Source organism: Mytilus californianus, unplaced genomic scaffold (genome assembly GCF_021869535.1).
Source record: "Mytilus californianus isolate M0D057914Y unplaced genomic scaffold, xbMytCali1.0.p SCAF_4, whole genome shotgun sequence".
NCBI classification, from domain to species: Eukaryota; Metazoa; Mollusca; class Bivalvia; order Mytilida; family Mytilidae; genus Mytilus; species Mytilus californianus.
The window spans coordinates 125,315,328-125,330,486 of NW_026262690.1; the positions used below are offsets into that span (position 1 = coordinate 125,315,328).

At 32.9% G+C, this 15,159-nt stretch overlaps 1 protein-coding gene across 1 annotated transcript; it reads right to left on the reverse strand.

The window, feature by feature from the left end:
- Positions 1–11,858: 11,858 nt before the first annotated feature.
- On the reverse strand, positions 11,859–14,923 carry LOC127739346 (uncharacterized). Its single transcript, XM_052251032.1, has one exon. The coding sequence runs from the start codon at positions 14,917–14,919 to the stop codon at positions 13,015–13,017; it is 1,905 nt and encodes a 634-aa protein (XP_052106992.1). The 5' UTR covers positions 14,920–14,923; the 3' UTR covers positions 11,859–13,014.
- Positions 14,924–15,159: the final 236 nt, after the last annotated feature.

A 15,159-nucleotide genomic window follows, 5' to 3' on the forward strand; every position in this document is an offset into this window, starting at 1 on the left:
CAGATTTGTTGTTATTAATTTGGAGTACCATGAGGCTTTCAGTGATGTAAAATAACTGTCAAAATCAACCATTCTTAACCCCCCTTTTTGATATTCGCCGATAAGTGTGTTTCTTTTTACTTTGTCATTTTTACCTTCCCAAATATATTTGAAACAGCAGCTTTCAATTTCTTTAAGGTAATTGTCTGGAACTTTACACGAAGTAGCCAAAAATGTAAATTTTGGTAGTCTTAAAGATTTTATGATCAATATTTTCCCAAACATTGCTAGTTTTCTTTTTTCCCATGTTTTAATTAAGGATTTCATGTTATCTATTTTAGGTTTCCAATTCAACTTTTCACATTCATGTCTGTCATGACCAAAATGAATGCCTAAACGGGTTTGTCCGTCCAGCGTATGCCTTTAATATTATCTATGCTATTTTTAAGCGCCCCAATCACATCAATGTTACTTGCCTGAGATTATCTTTTCTTCGCCAAGTATATTGTTGTTTATTTTTATTTATATATCTCCAAATGTCAGTTAAGTTATTCACTTTTATTAAAGATTTTAAACTATTTACTGATTAGACATTTTTTTACCTCTGAACGAGTATTTTTTCTGTCTCTCCCTTTCATCGTAACATTGAAATTTTTCCTATAATTGTAATTCCTACCCCTTGTTCTTTTAATATATTATTTACCTTTTTGAAAAATATGCTTCTATTAGTCTTACAATTAGGTGCATTAGTGTAAAAAATTCATCAATTTCTACATTAAGTAGAACTAAATTTCCTTCTACATAGTTATGTCTATTTATCAACTTATTAATCAGTGACTTTTTAATGAGAATAGCCAAGCCCCTACTAGTGGTTGTTCCGTGACTGCAAACAATATCAAATTGCTGAATTATTTTGTATTTCTGTTTCTATATTTTCATCAAAATGAGTTTCTTGAAAAAAACAAATAGAACAGTTTTGATATTTAATCCATCTATTACTCTGGATCTTTTAGCTTTATTATTAGCACGTAAGAGTATTGTCACTGATATTAATATCTTTACACACCTCGCTAAAATCAAACACATATTTCCTGGTAGATTTTTTGTAAACATAACAAATAAGAGGGAGCTCAGTATTATCAAAATAACCAAGAACTTGTTGTTTTGCGGAATAATCATTAAGAATACCGGCAATATTTACAAAATCAAAACCTTTATTGACATATTTGATTTTAATGAAATGTTTTTATGATCTTCAGGGCGATCAATTTTGGGGAAACAGTTTAGAGTAATAATACGCAATTATAATTTGGACGATTTCATACTTAGAACTGCAATATGGAATTGTGTTTTATTCTTTTTTTTTTCAGATCCCCCCCCCCCTTTTGTGGTTACGTTATTTACTATAGTTTAACTGTGTGTATTAATGTGTATTTGTTAGTAGTATTTATATTATCAAAGATATTTATAATGTATTTCTCTTTACAATAACAACTTTTATTAATAATTAACATTATTATCATTAGTAATCATTATTATTATTTTGATTACCTCTGAATATATTGAATACTGATGTCATAAAGAAAATCTCAATTACCACTGAATACAATCAATTGGTCGATATTGTAATTTATTTTTCTCTATCAACCAAGAAGTTTTCAAACATATGTCATTTTGTCATCATCGGATTTAGTCTTTTTAATAGCGTCAGAAACAAGGTTATAAAATTGAGAACGGAAAAGGGGAATGTGTCAAAGAGACAACAACCCGACCAAAGAGAACAAAATGGCTCAAGGCCACCAATGGGTCTTCAACACAGCTGGCCCCTAAACAAACATGTGTACTACTTCAGTGAAAATGGACGTCACACTAAACTCCGACACATATAAATGAACTAAAATTAAAAAAAACATACAAGACTAACAAAGGCCAGAGGCTCCTGACTTGGGACATGCACAAAAATGCGGCGGGGTTAAACGTGTTTTGTGAGATCTCATCCCTCACTCTATACCTCTAGCCAATGTAGAATAAACAAACACACAGCAATACGCACAGTAAAACTCAGTTTAAAAGAAGTCCGAGTCCGATGTCAGAATAGGTAATGGCTATATTTCCACTAGAATGGAATGATGACATAAGAATGATATAACGAACGTCTACAAATTCCGATACATGTAGCGGCTTCCAACAAATGTCATCTTTCATTACACGGCTCATAGACTAGGTGTTGTTTTTGTCCAGTTTTGAGCTACCAAAGGTCTATCGATGCATTATCAAACTGTGGAAAACGCTGCATAGCTATTTGCTCGTTATTCCTGATAAACTGAAGAATACACAGAAATGTTAACAAGTGAAAAAAAAGGAAAAGAGAATACTGTAGTTTAAAAAAAATGTGTCAAAAATTAATAAGGAAAAATTACAGATTAAAGGATTATTTTACCTGAAACTTAATCATGAACAAATTTCTAACGAACTGTGGTATTAAAGATACTAAATATGACCCATTTTTTATGATAGTTGTAAGATGTGTAGCATATTACAATTTCTAACGGCTAATTTATTGGAAAACGCTACCAAAGGAAAATATTAACATTGACTTCTACTGTCACTTTGCATCAGTCGTCGTCCAGTCTTCGTTGTTAATTTCTTTTTAAAAGATCTCCTCTGAAACTATCGAATTAATAAACTTCGGTTGAATGATCCTTAGGGTACCCAGCATAACATGGCCACCAATACTAAAAATCGGACATAAGGGTAAAATGCATTAACTATCATATCTTGAAAACCATAATGTGTAGAGATATTCTAAATGAACCATGTGTGCCTTTAATTTTAAAAACTAAATTAGATATGTAAAAATTGTTAATGGCAAAATGATCCGCAATACAGGATCTATACCAATATTGATTGATCTAGACCGTCGGATTACTCTGTAAAGAGTTGATGCCCGTAAAGGACGATTTTTGACTAATTTTAGTGTTTTTGCCTATAATATCGAAAATCAGAATAAATGGGATGAAACTGTAAACAGCAAAAATAATCTGATATACAACATTAACAAGATCTACAAAAAATCCAATACAACTGAACCAAGTGGATGACTTCTGAAGGAGTCATAGCCTTTAGCGACGATATTTGATTAAATTTCATGTCTCTCGTATAAGAAATTACAATCAAACTTAAGGTGAATGATCCTTATGGTATCCAGTTTGAAGTTTTTTTTTTATTCCGGTCATTCAACAAGCATGGCAGCTATGGCTCAAACTAGAACATAAGGTTAAAATCTATTAGTTGTCTTATATCATCAAACCATAACAGATATAGAAAAAAATCTGTCGGTTTAAAAATGCTCAAAGTGTCAAGATCATTATGCCTTTATTTTTGCCATAACTATAACATAACTCCTTCGGGCATGATTGCCATTAAATGACCATTTTTGAAAAATTTGTTTTGTTTTTGTCAATTATCCCGAAAATTAAAATAGATACTGGTAATGGCAAAAATTCTCAGCTATTCAAGATTTACATAAATGACCAAAACCGTTTGATGATTCATAAAGAAGTAATTGCCCTTTTGACTAATTTTCATGTTTTTGATTATTATCTCAAAACTATAATATATAGGTAAACACTGTCGGACTAAACCTATGGAAAAAGTTTTTGCTATTGAATGAAAAGATTTTTGACAAATTTTCGTGTTTGCACTTATCTTAAAGGTTATGATAAATGTTCTGTCAACAGCAAAAATGATCAGCTATACAAGACCTACAAACATGCCAAATAAACAAAACAATTGGGTAACCCATCTAGGAGTAATAGTAATAGTAAATGATATGTTTGACTATTTTTTTATGTTTTTTGTCAGTTGCCTGAAAAATAAAATACAAAGGTAGAAACTTTAAATAAAAAAAAAATATTAACAAAACACAATCTACACAAATGCCAGTGTCCATTAATCTTCGCCTCATAAAATTATTTATTTCTTACAGAACATGCAACAACGCGATTGACATCAAGCAAAGAACATGCAACGTTTTCGAATTTAGACAGCCGTACTATCACTTGTTCTGATACACATACATTCATGTATTTTATCAAAATTAAAGGGGAATAATAGTGTTACTGAAACCTTTTTCGTGCTTGACAATTTCAACGCCTCATCTTGATACCGATATGTACACATGATCTGTTGCGCCTTTTTTATATGTTGTTTTCGTTTTGTGTATCCTTGTATTAATATTTTGCTCATTAGGTTTTACTTCACTATATGTACTATCAACCCAAAAAAGGTTTTTTGTTCGCGTCATTGTCAGATTCCATTGTATGTTTGTTTGAATTTTTAAGTCAATTGTGTTCCATGTCTGTGATGTATGTTTACCCCATTTTGGCTGCTGTATTTCAATTATTGCCACTCTTAACCAATTATGGTTCTGGGCTGCTTACCCAATGTTGTCAATTTAACGCAAATATAAACAACTGTCATACAAGATGGAGGTTTGCCTAGTATAATTTCCAGGTTAAACCCACCAATTTCTTCGGATAATGGCCATACCAAGTCAGGATGGCAGTTGTTTTCCATTCGTTTCGTTTGTTGATGAAGTCGAGCGTTTGATTTCACCCTTTTTGAATTAGCCTTGGAGTTCGTTATTTTTTGTTAATCTTTTTTTTTTGTAGAAAGCGTGTGCATTATGTTATGAAAAAAAAAACCAGGAAAACGAATATTGCATTTATTTGTACTCTGTTCCCGTCATGTAATGTTGTCATTTTAGCGGTATATTTAACATTGCCATAAAGCGCGGAGGTTTGGCTAGCCACAAAACCAGGTCCAACCCACCATTTTTTCGTAAAATGTCCTGTACCAAGTCAGGAATATGGCAGTTGTTATTTAATAGTTCGTCTCTATGAATATTGAATTGTTGTTTGTTTTTTGTTGCACTTCTGTGTTCTGTTATTTCGTTTTTTTCCTCTTATAGTTGATGTGTTTCCCTCGGTTTTAGTTTTTAACCCGGATTTGTTTTCTCTCAATCGATTAATGACTTTTGAACAGCGGTACACTAGTGTTGCCTTTATATATCTGTAATTTGTGTCTTTTTGAAAAGTTGTTTTTGTGCTGTGTATCGATCTGATGAATTAAGGCCTTTTGAATTGATGTGTATAGTTTGTTCTTTTATTGTGTTGTTACACCACTGTCTAATGTTAGGGGAGGGTTGGGCACACGCAAACATGTTTAACACCGCCACTTACTGTATGTGTCAGGAGCATGTAATTCAACGGTTGTCGTTTGTTGCTTTATATCATTTTTGTTTTTGTTTATTGTTTTGTACATACATCAGGCCATTCGTTCTGTCGTTTGAATTGATTTACATTTGTCATGTCTGGGCCTTCTATATAGCTTGCTATGTGGTATGGGTTTTACTCATTTTTTAAGGTAGTACGGTGACGTATAGTTACCAATTTCTTCGTTATTTAATCACTAGTGGCGAACTGTCTTATTTGCAATCATAGTATATCTACTTATATTTGTACAGGCAATCATTAGAAAACAGTCACATTATACATGTATGTTCATATTGGAAATTTCGAATCTGTTCAAAGTTTTGATTTTTCTACCCTATATACCACTTTGTCTCGTAATCTCATTAAGAAAAAAGTCACATTCCTAATTAAATGATCATTTAAAAAGTCAGAATGCGAATATATATATGTTCAAACCCTTTTAGGGCATTTTTTAGTAACAACAAACAAAAGAACTATGTCAATTGGACCTGTTTTGATACGATAACTGCACTTGAATTTTTACTAGATAACATTTTTGTTCGCTATGGAGATTCCGAATATCGTCAAGTTATCGGAATTTCAATTGGAACTAACTGTGCACCACTTATTGTGGACCTGTTTCTGTATTGTTACGAGTTACAATTTATGACTAAAATCAGCATAGACCCATCGGAACAACATTTGATACAAACATTTAATACGTATTTGATTTTAACGAAAGAAATCTCTGAATTACTGAAACATTTTTACATCAGGGTTTTCGATATCACAAGCTTGTCAAATCATTTACTAAATTTTATCATCGGTACAAGGACATGATTCGTAAATATAAATGAACGTGCAGACATCTTATACGTTCGGGTATTTCACATCCCATCTTTTATGGTAATATTCTATACAAAGCACAACAATGTCGTCATTCACCTCTAAAGCTAACCAAACCTTTAAACATACTTATTCAGAAGGGATATAGTTACGATACTGTTGTCAGGTCATTAAAGATGGCATTTTTTGGAATAAATATTGATTCCCTCATAGGGTCTTTGCATTGTATATAAACACATTTACTCTAAAACCAGTTGTTGGCATGATACGGGTTATGTTCTTCTCGTATATTTTATGATGGTATGATACTAAACCCCTAACGGGAGGGATTGTGATTGATTTTCATATAATGAAGACATAATCTTTCAATCAGCTTAATTGAGGTCTGGAGGTGGCATGTCAGTAACTGCTAGTAGTCCTTTGTTAATTAATGTTATCATTGTCATTTTGCTTAGTTCCTTCTGATACCTATTCTAACATCGGACTCGGACTTCTTTTGAACTGAGTTTTACTGTGAATATTGCTGTGTGTTTGTTTGTTGATTCTACATTGGCTAGAGGTATAGGGGAGGTTGAGATCTCATAAAACATGTTTAACCCCGCCGCATTTTAGCGCCTGTCCCAAGTCAAGAACATGTGGCCTTTGTTAGTCTTGTATGTTTTTTAAATTTTTAATTCATTTATATGTTTCGGAGTTTAGTGTGACGTCCATTTTACATTTTGGTTTAGGGGCCAGCTAAAGCCCGCCTCTGAGTGCGAGATTTTCTCGCTGTGTTGAAGACCCATTTTTGGCCTTGGACTGTTTTCTGCTCTTTGGTCGGGTTGTTGTCTCTATGACACATTCCCCGTTTCCATTCTCAATTTTATATATGTCCTTAATCATTTTATTTTGTTCAAAAACGAAAACATTATAAAAAGAAATCTGCTGAACAAGAATAAATTGATTGGCGTCAACCTGTATCCATTTTTATTTCATATAAGTTTTCATGGTAGGCTGTTTAATTTTGATATAACACAAAAACAATTAAGAAAAGGACATGGGCTTAGTACTAATTGACAAATATATTGATTGGTGAGTGCTACATTTAATTTTACAATTTTTATGAATATCATATCAACAGTCAACCGTTTTTCGATAAACAGTTTGCATATGATTACCACATTTGAATAATAATGTAAGCAAAGCAACTCTCAGAAATCAAAACCATCAAATCTCATGAAATAAAATTCAAATATAGATTATAATCAATACACAAAAAACCTAAACGTAAAAACCAGCACATTGCATTTAAAAGTTTGGAAGAAGCACTCCACTAATTGCTGTTTGCTACCTTTTTAACTTAAGCAAATTTTGAATTACTTTAAAAATCAATAACAATTTTCCAAATGAGGCCATGATACTCTCCGTCATTAAGTGAAACTCTTTTTCCTATCAATTTATTACTTTATCGTTGATACAAATTTCTTGTTTTGGGTTACAATAATTCATATTTTGTGAAGACCCACACTGAATCTACCAGAAAATATACTGAAGATGATATTATCAAAATGCTGGACTTTTTGATCGACAATAAATTTGTTGAGTTTGGAAGATTTATATTTCAACAGACAGTCGGTATTCCAATGGGTACTAATTGTGCACCCCCTACTGGCCGATTTGTTTTTGTACTCGGTTGAAGCAGAATTCATTCAGAACCTTCTAAAATACAAAAAGAAAAAGCACCTTGCAAAATTCTTTAATTTTACTTTCCGATATATTGATGATGTTCTATCACTGAATAACCCATATTTCAACCAATACTTACATCTTATATATCCCAGTGAACTTTAAATTAAGGATACTACTGATACTAGAAGGACTGCTTCATACCTTGATCTTTTCCTCCATATTGACACAGATGGACGACTTCATACGAAAATCTATGATAAACGGGACGATTTCAACTTCCCAATTCTTAATTTCCCATCTCTCAGCAGTAACATACCCTCTGCCCCATGTATGGTGTTTACATATCTCAGTTGATACGTTATGCTCGTGCATGTTCACACTATACGGACTTCATATACAGGAGTGTGCTCCTAACGCAGAAACTGCTCCAACAAAGTTATGAGGAGGACATATTAAAAATGACACTCCGTAAATTTTACGGACACCATCACGAATTGGTTGATCCATACGATGTGTCTTTGTCCAAACTAACTAAGGACATTTTTACCACGTGTTAGATTGTGGTTTGACATTACGTCGTCTGATCTTTTAATCACCGAACGTGACTTATTCCCGATTGTGACTTTTTTGCTGAGTGTGAATTCGCATTGCTATAAGACGTGTCACGGTACTTTTCTATCCAAAATTCATGTATTAAGTTTTGATGTTATATTTGTTATTCTCATCGGATTTTGTCAAATGTCTTATCGTTTGTAGTTGTAAATCTTATTTTTTTCTGTTGTATTCATGTGTTATGGTAAAGATAATTAATCACCCAGTTTATTTATTAGATTTTAGTTTGGGTCAACTAAATTTATACGATACATTTGGTTTACAGTTTGATTTAGAAGAAACACCCACATAGCTAGATAATACAATTAATTATCTAATTACTACCACAATTTTATATTAATTAGTATTGTAATTTTCATTGTTATCAATAAATGTTATATGAGTATTACAAACCCAATCTTGAATTCTATCCTAATTCTATCCTATTTTGGGGAAATTTTTAGAAATTCAAATGTGACGTCACTTTGTGCGTTGATCTCTTTGGCTAACTCGGCTGTGAATTTTTATGTGCTGGTTTATGTTGTTTTATGTATCTGTTTTTATTCTGTAGTTAGTCACCACTTCGGTGTTAACATGTATATCTGTTATATAGTCATTTTTATAAATTTACTGTTTGCAAAAGTATGAATTATTCTAAATAATAAGGATGTTCTAATCCGAGACAGAAAACCTTAGCCGTATTAGACACAACTTTTTGGAACTTTTGGTCCTCAATGGTCTTCAACTTTGTACTTGTTTTGGCTTTCGAACTTTTTTGATCTGAGCGTTACTGGTTAGTCTTGTGTGGACGAAACGCGCGTCTGGCGTTTTAAATTTTAAACCTGGTACATTTTGTTAGCTATTATTCGTATGTTTCTCTGTCCTATATGTTCTCCCTTTTATTTGTATTGTAGTCCTGTCAAGTAATGTTGTCATTTTAATGTTATATTTAACATTGCCAGAAAAGCGGGAGGTTTGGCTAGCCACAAAACCAGGTTCAACCCACCATTTTTTTCTTAAAATGTCCTGTACCAAGTCAGGAAAATGGTCATTGATATATTATAGTTCGTTTTTGTGTGTGTTACATTTTAATGTTGTGTTTCTGTTGTGTCGTAGTTCTCCTCTTATATTTGATGTGTTTCCCTCAGTTTTAGTTTGTAACCCGGATTTGTTTTTTTCTCAATCGATTTATGAATTTCGAACAGCGGTATACTACTGTTGCCTTTATTTAAGATAGCTAATAAGTTACTATTTTGTGAATTACTAACGTTTGCTAATTATAGTACTTTAATACCATATTTTACCCGTCAAAATTGGTACAACTATTAGTGGAGTACTCAAACCAGGGATCAATAAGATAAATTTTCTTTTCAACAGAGAAACAACTATATACACCAAAGACTTTCTACTTCTGATTTAAAAAGGAAATTCATAAAATCAAACACGCGTAAATATGGTCATGCTAGACGAAATATCTTTAAACGTTATCAGGACACGAGTATGCTTTTGAACATAACATAAGATAATGGAGTCTATCTTTTATCGCAGAGATACACATTAAACATATTGTACGTTCACTAAACTCGGCAAATATTTTCCTGTATACCTTTATATTACACAAGGTACTTAAATCGCATTTTTGAAAAATGACAATTGGTCGCGAATATCCGTTTTATTTTGATTCCTCAGTTGTCTATCCCACTAAAACTATTATGCTGTAAATCTAAATTGACTTATCTACACAATGGTGTATGACACGCCTAACCTTGTTGTCGGAATCTTTCGTAGTAGGCCTCCCAAGTATGTCAATCGTAATTATTTCGTCTTCTCACAGCCCTTTGGAAATATAAGGTTCGCAGTAAATGGTTAATTATAAAAAGTATTTCCCAAAAACCTGTTAGTTTTTATCTGAATAGAACTTATCATCCAATTAGTAAATTTGTAAAAGATTCCGTGAAAAAAATCTTATAAGTGTTATTTTAGGTATGTCTAATGAGTTACGAGTTTCTATTTTGAGAGGGGCCACGGTGGCCGAGTGGTCTAAGTAGTTACTACTATAATCACTTGCAAGTTAACACTTGACTCCAATCTTAATTGACTAGGATTGTCAGTTTTCCTATCGAAGGTCGGTGGTTTTCTCCGGGCACTCCGGCTTCCTCCTTCAAATAAAAACAGGCCGCCACGAAATAGCCCAAAAGCGGTGCTTAAAAGTGGCGTTAAAACACCAAAAATCAAATCAAATCTATTTTTAGACTCTAATTTTCCCATTCCATCAATTTCAGTCAAACTCTCTCTGGGCTTTACATATAAAATTGAGATAACTCCAAAAACATATATTTTTAGCAATAAGATTTGACCATTCGGAAACCGAGATATGTATAAGAGAGGGGAAAGATACCAAAGGGACCATTATAATTAACCATTTACTGCGAACCGTATATTTCCAAAGGGCTGTGGGAAGACGAAATAATTACGATTGACATACCAGGGAAGCCTGCTACGAATGATTCCGATAACAAAGGTAGACGTGTCATACACATTGTGTAGATAAATCAATCTAGATTTACGGCATAATAAGTTTTAGTGGGGTAGACAACAGATGAATCGAAATACGAAAGTTCGCGACCAATTGTCATTTTTCAAAAATGCGAGTTAAGTACCTTAATTGTGTTATATTAAGGTATATAGGGGAAAAAAATTTCAGAGACAAGTGCCTGTGAATTCAACAATTAATGTATCTTCAGTAAGCCTTGAGGTCAACATAATTTTAAAACCCAAACCTAGTAGAAACATTGAAGAGTTTGTAAATAAAGGCAACAATAGTATACCGCTGTTCAATAGTCATAATTCGATTAAGCAAAAACAAATCCGGGTAACAAACTAAAACCGAGGGAAACACATCAACTATAAGAGGAAAACAACGGAACATCAGAAACACTAAACTACAACAAAATCAAACGCCAACATACATAGAAACGGATTGTAGATAACAACTGCCATATTCCTGACTTGGTACAGGACATTTTAAGAACAATGGTGCGTTGAACCGTGTTTAATGGCTAGCCAAACCTCCTGTTTATATGGCAATGTTAAAAATACTGCTAAAATGACAACACTACGTGACAGGAATACAGTTCAAACAAACGCAAGAAAACTCAGCACAGAAAAATACATAAATAAATAATATAACAATACATAACAACATGTAAACCGCAGAATAACAACGGACACCTCCCAAGAATTTACGACAGCACACCAGGACACCAAAAACGAAAAGGATCCAAATATTACCCAATCCAGACAATGATTCAGGTATATGCAACAGTGAAATTCTTTAATTGGTTTCAGATAATCTTTGAAAGTTTTACAGCAGCAAACTTCAGTTAAACAATATCCGTATTTTCATGCCAGTATCGAAATACTTCGCTTCTATGCTGGTGATACCCTCGGGGACTTACAATCAACTAGCAGAGGTATCGACCTTGTGGTAGTAATCATGTATCAATTTTACTAATCCGATGCGTTTTAAGATGCTTTTTATTTTAAAAAATCAAGATGTATCATATAATTCATTTTATGACAGATATGATAACCAAAAATATAACTTAATGATTTCTTACCTGACAAGCTCAAATTATGACCTTAGATTTATAAATATTAAGAGAATAATCGAACTATCTTAAATTCATATAACACATTTTGTGAATCTTTGCAAACTGATAACATAAAATCATATGCAAATAAATTAGTCAATATATTTAATATCACACAATAAATAGATGATCAAATCGCTAATTCATGCCTTCATTGCATCTATGTTATTCACCAAATACATACGTTCAAAACCTTTTTGTCGTTTTTTTTTCAAATTTAATGACAGTCATTTTATGTCTGGCTTAAGCTTAATAAAGGCAACAGTAGTATACCTTTCATTTTATTACTGGTTCCTGGAAGTCAGGAAGTAAAAAAAAAGTACTTCTGATTTGAGAAACATGCAATAAAGGCCCTTAATTTCATAAAGATTCTGTATTATTTCTTAGCTTTCATTTCATACCAAATTAACCAAATAGCTTACATATTTTGAACGTTACAGCTATGCGTAGGAACTACTTTGTGCGAAATATGTCTTACTTTCTTATATGTTCTTCCTTACTGGGCCCAATGATAAATGGTGGCAATAAAGTATATGCCCGCCATGATGGCTCTCTATGTCGTTTATTATACCACCTGCGGTTTGATCGATACATTAAGTATTACTAACAATCAATCACCATAAAAAAAAAACTGCTGATTGCATTTTGTGATAACATTAAATAGCTGACAGGTAATGTGTCCAAGATAATTTTTGTGTTAATGATTTGAAAGAATTTGTGCATTTCATTACTGTGATATTTTCAAAAATAAAAATTGTTTAAATTAAATTAAAAAATAAGTATATAAAATTTAGTTGAACAAGTTCAAAATAGCTAAATATGTAAATATTAAACAAATTGTAGCGTCCTGAGCTCAATTCCAATAACAGTTTATGTATGAAACTGTAGTTTTAATTTGACTGTGAGAAGTTGAGTTTATATATGTTTTTGGGAATAAAAACTCGTAAAAAGGAGACAGTAAATAAACCTCTTTTCTATCTATGTGTTCGCAGTTTGATAATTCATTGTGTTATAACTGAAAATCAAAGATAAGAGTATATGTGCACCTTGTTTCCACTGTCAGTCAACCAAATATTTCCCATAGAATCTCTTGTAATGTAAATTGGGGACGATATTCCTTGTATTGACACATCATGTAAAAATTCACCGTATGAATTTAACACGCAAATTTTGTTCAAATTAGTATCAACTATGAATATATTACCATAATGATCTCCACAACTGCCCCCGAAACTTGAACCTTTGTTCTCATGAACATTGCATACCCTAAAGTTTCTGTCAAATGTTATAACTTTTTCCCTACATGGTATTATGATGTGCTTCGATACGGTTTCAGTTATACTTAAAGGCTTTTCCGTTATAAGCACGGCAATTGTTTCCTCGACAGGAATGATTTTTAATGTTGTTTCGTTTATGTTAACTGGCCAGTCTCCATCAATCGTCACATCATAAAAACATTTACCTTGAACAGAGTACGCGATAATGCGGTTATCATCAAGTACAGAACAAGTAGCATTTGCGAACTCGGGCATGTGTACTATCTCTTCAGTTGTGCTTGCAGTTTCAACGGTTATTTTTTTTATATGCCCACCTGACTTTATCCAAAGTTCGTTTTGTGTCGCTCGTAATATTTGCTCAGCATCATTTTTTGGAACTGTATATCTTAGATCGACACCATTAGCGGAATAAAGCTTTATACATTCTTCGTAGTTTTGCAGTATCCATGTCTTATCTTCACAGGCACCGTAAAAATTTTGGAAGTAGTTGATATTAAATGAGTGCATTTTCTTGAACTCATTTACGGCACAAATAATTGGTAGCGAATAAATGTGAGACTCCGATGCACCTATCATGTTAGGTTTTTCTCCTCTCATAACCAAGCCAAAACAGTTTTCAATATATTTGTGTTCGAGTTGATTCCCGAAGCAAAACTGTGGTGAAAATACCATTAACTGATTGTCTTTCGTGACAGCATTGCATAATGTCTGGTAAAGAAATGTGTAATCATTAAGCAATTTTCCATCTGAACTGCATTTTACAATGTCTTTAGTGCTTCTTAACAAGCAAAGTAAAGACAGTTTCTTTGTTTCAAGTTCATCTTGAAAATTATTAATCGATTTTATATCTTCCTTCTGCATTTCATCAATTTTTTTCAAATTTACATCTGCTAAAAGATCAACTATTTTGCACAGAGTTTCTTTTGATCTGTTTGCGTGTGTTCTTATTTCGTCTTTCCATTGTTTACATAGTTTATAATGATTTTTTTCTGCGAATTTCGATATTTCTCTTTCTTGATCTAGTCCAGCGATCTTCGATTTTATCGCGCCAATAGCTGATCGCAAAAGGTCTCTCCTTCTCTGGGCTTGAAACATTATTGGCTCACTTTTGTGAAGTTTGTGATTCTGTGTAGCACATTCCTGGCAAATTGCTTGATTGCAAGGTTCGCAGTAGAGAGAAAATTGCTCATTGTGAGCTTCACACGAGAAATCGTCAAGATTTTTTGCCTCTGGTGATTTAATTTCAGTATGTTCACTTTCTATTTTTTCTGTTTTGTTTGTCTTAAATAATTTGTGCTTAAGATGATATGCAGAACACTCAAAACACATCTTACTTTTGCAATCGATACAATTAGAAACAGCGATCTTGTCATTGTCACACATTTGACATTGTACTGTTACATTGTCTTGTGAACCTGCCATTTGAACGTACGGATAAAGACTTAATCCATCAACACCCTTGTGTGGAAGTTCTTGTACCGCTCTACATAACGGACAAATCAATGTTTGCTTACCTTCAGTCAGTTTTGAAACACACGGAGTACAAAATATATGAAAGCAACGCAAAAGAATAGGCTTAGCAAAGTCCGAAAGACAGATTCCACATTTAACAATATCCATTTCATGACCACTGTTTGAACATTCGGCCATCTTGTTGTCCTTGAAATGATTTACACTACAAATATACACACGCCGTTTGTCGAGGGTTGTCCTTTAAATGATTAAAATTGTACATTAAACTTTCCTGACGTTGGCCACACACGTTTATCGTGTGTTACATATTATGTATATATTTGATCTTACAAATAACTCACAGTTAGAATTGCTTTTCATAATCATGAAAGTGGTACTCATTGCAGAAATGTCGCGGCGTTGCAAGAGCTGCTGCAA

What these genes read in the sequence shown, in the direction of transcription:
- LOC127739346 (XM_052251032.1), bottom strand. Translation starts at nt 14,919, where the DNA reads ATGGCCGAATGTTCAAACAGTGGTCATGAAATGGATATTGTTAAATGT.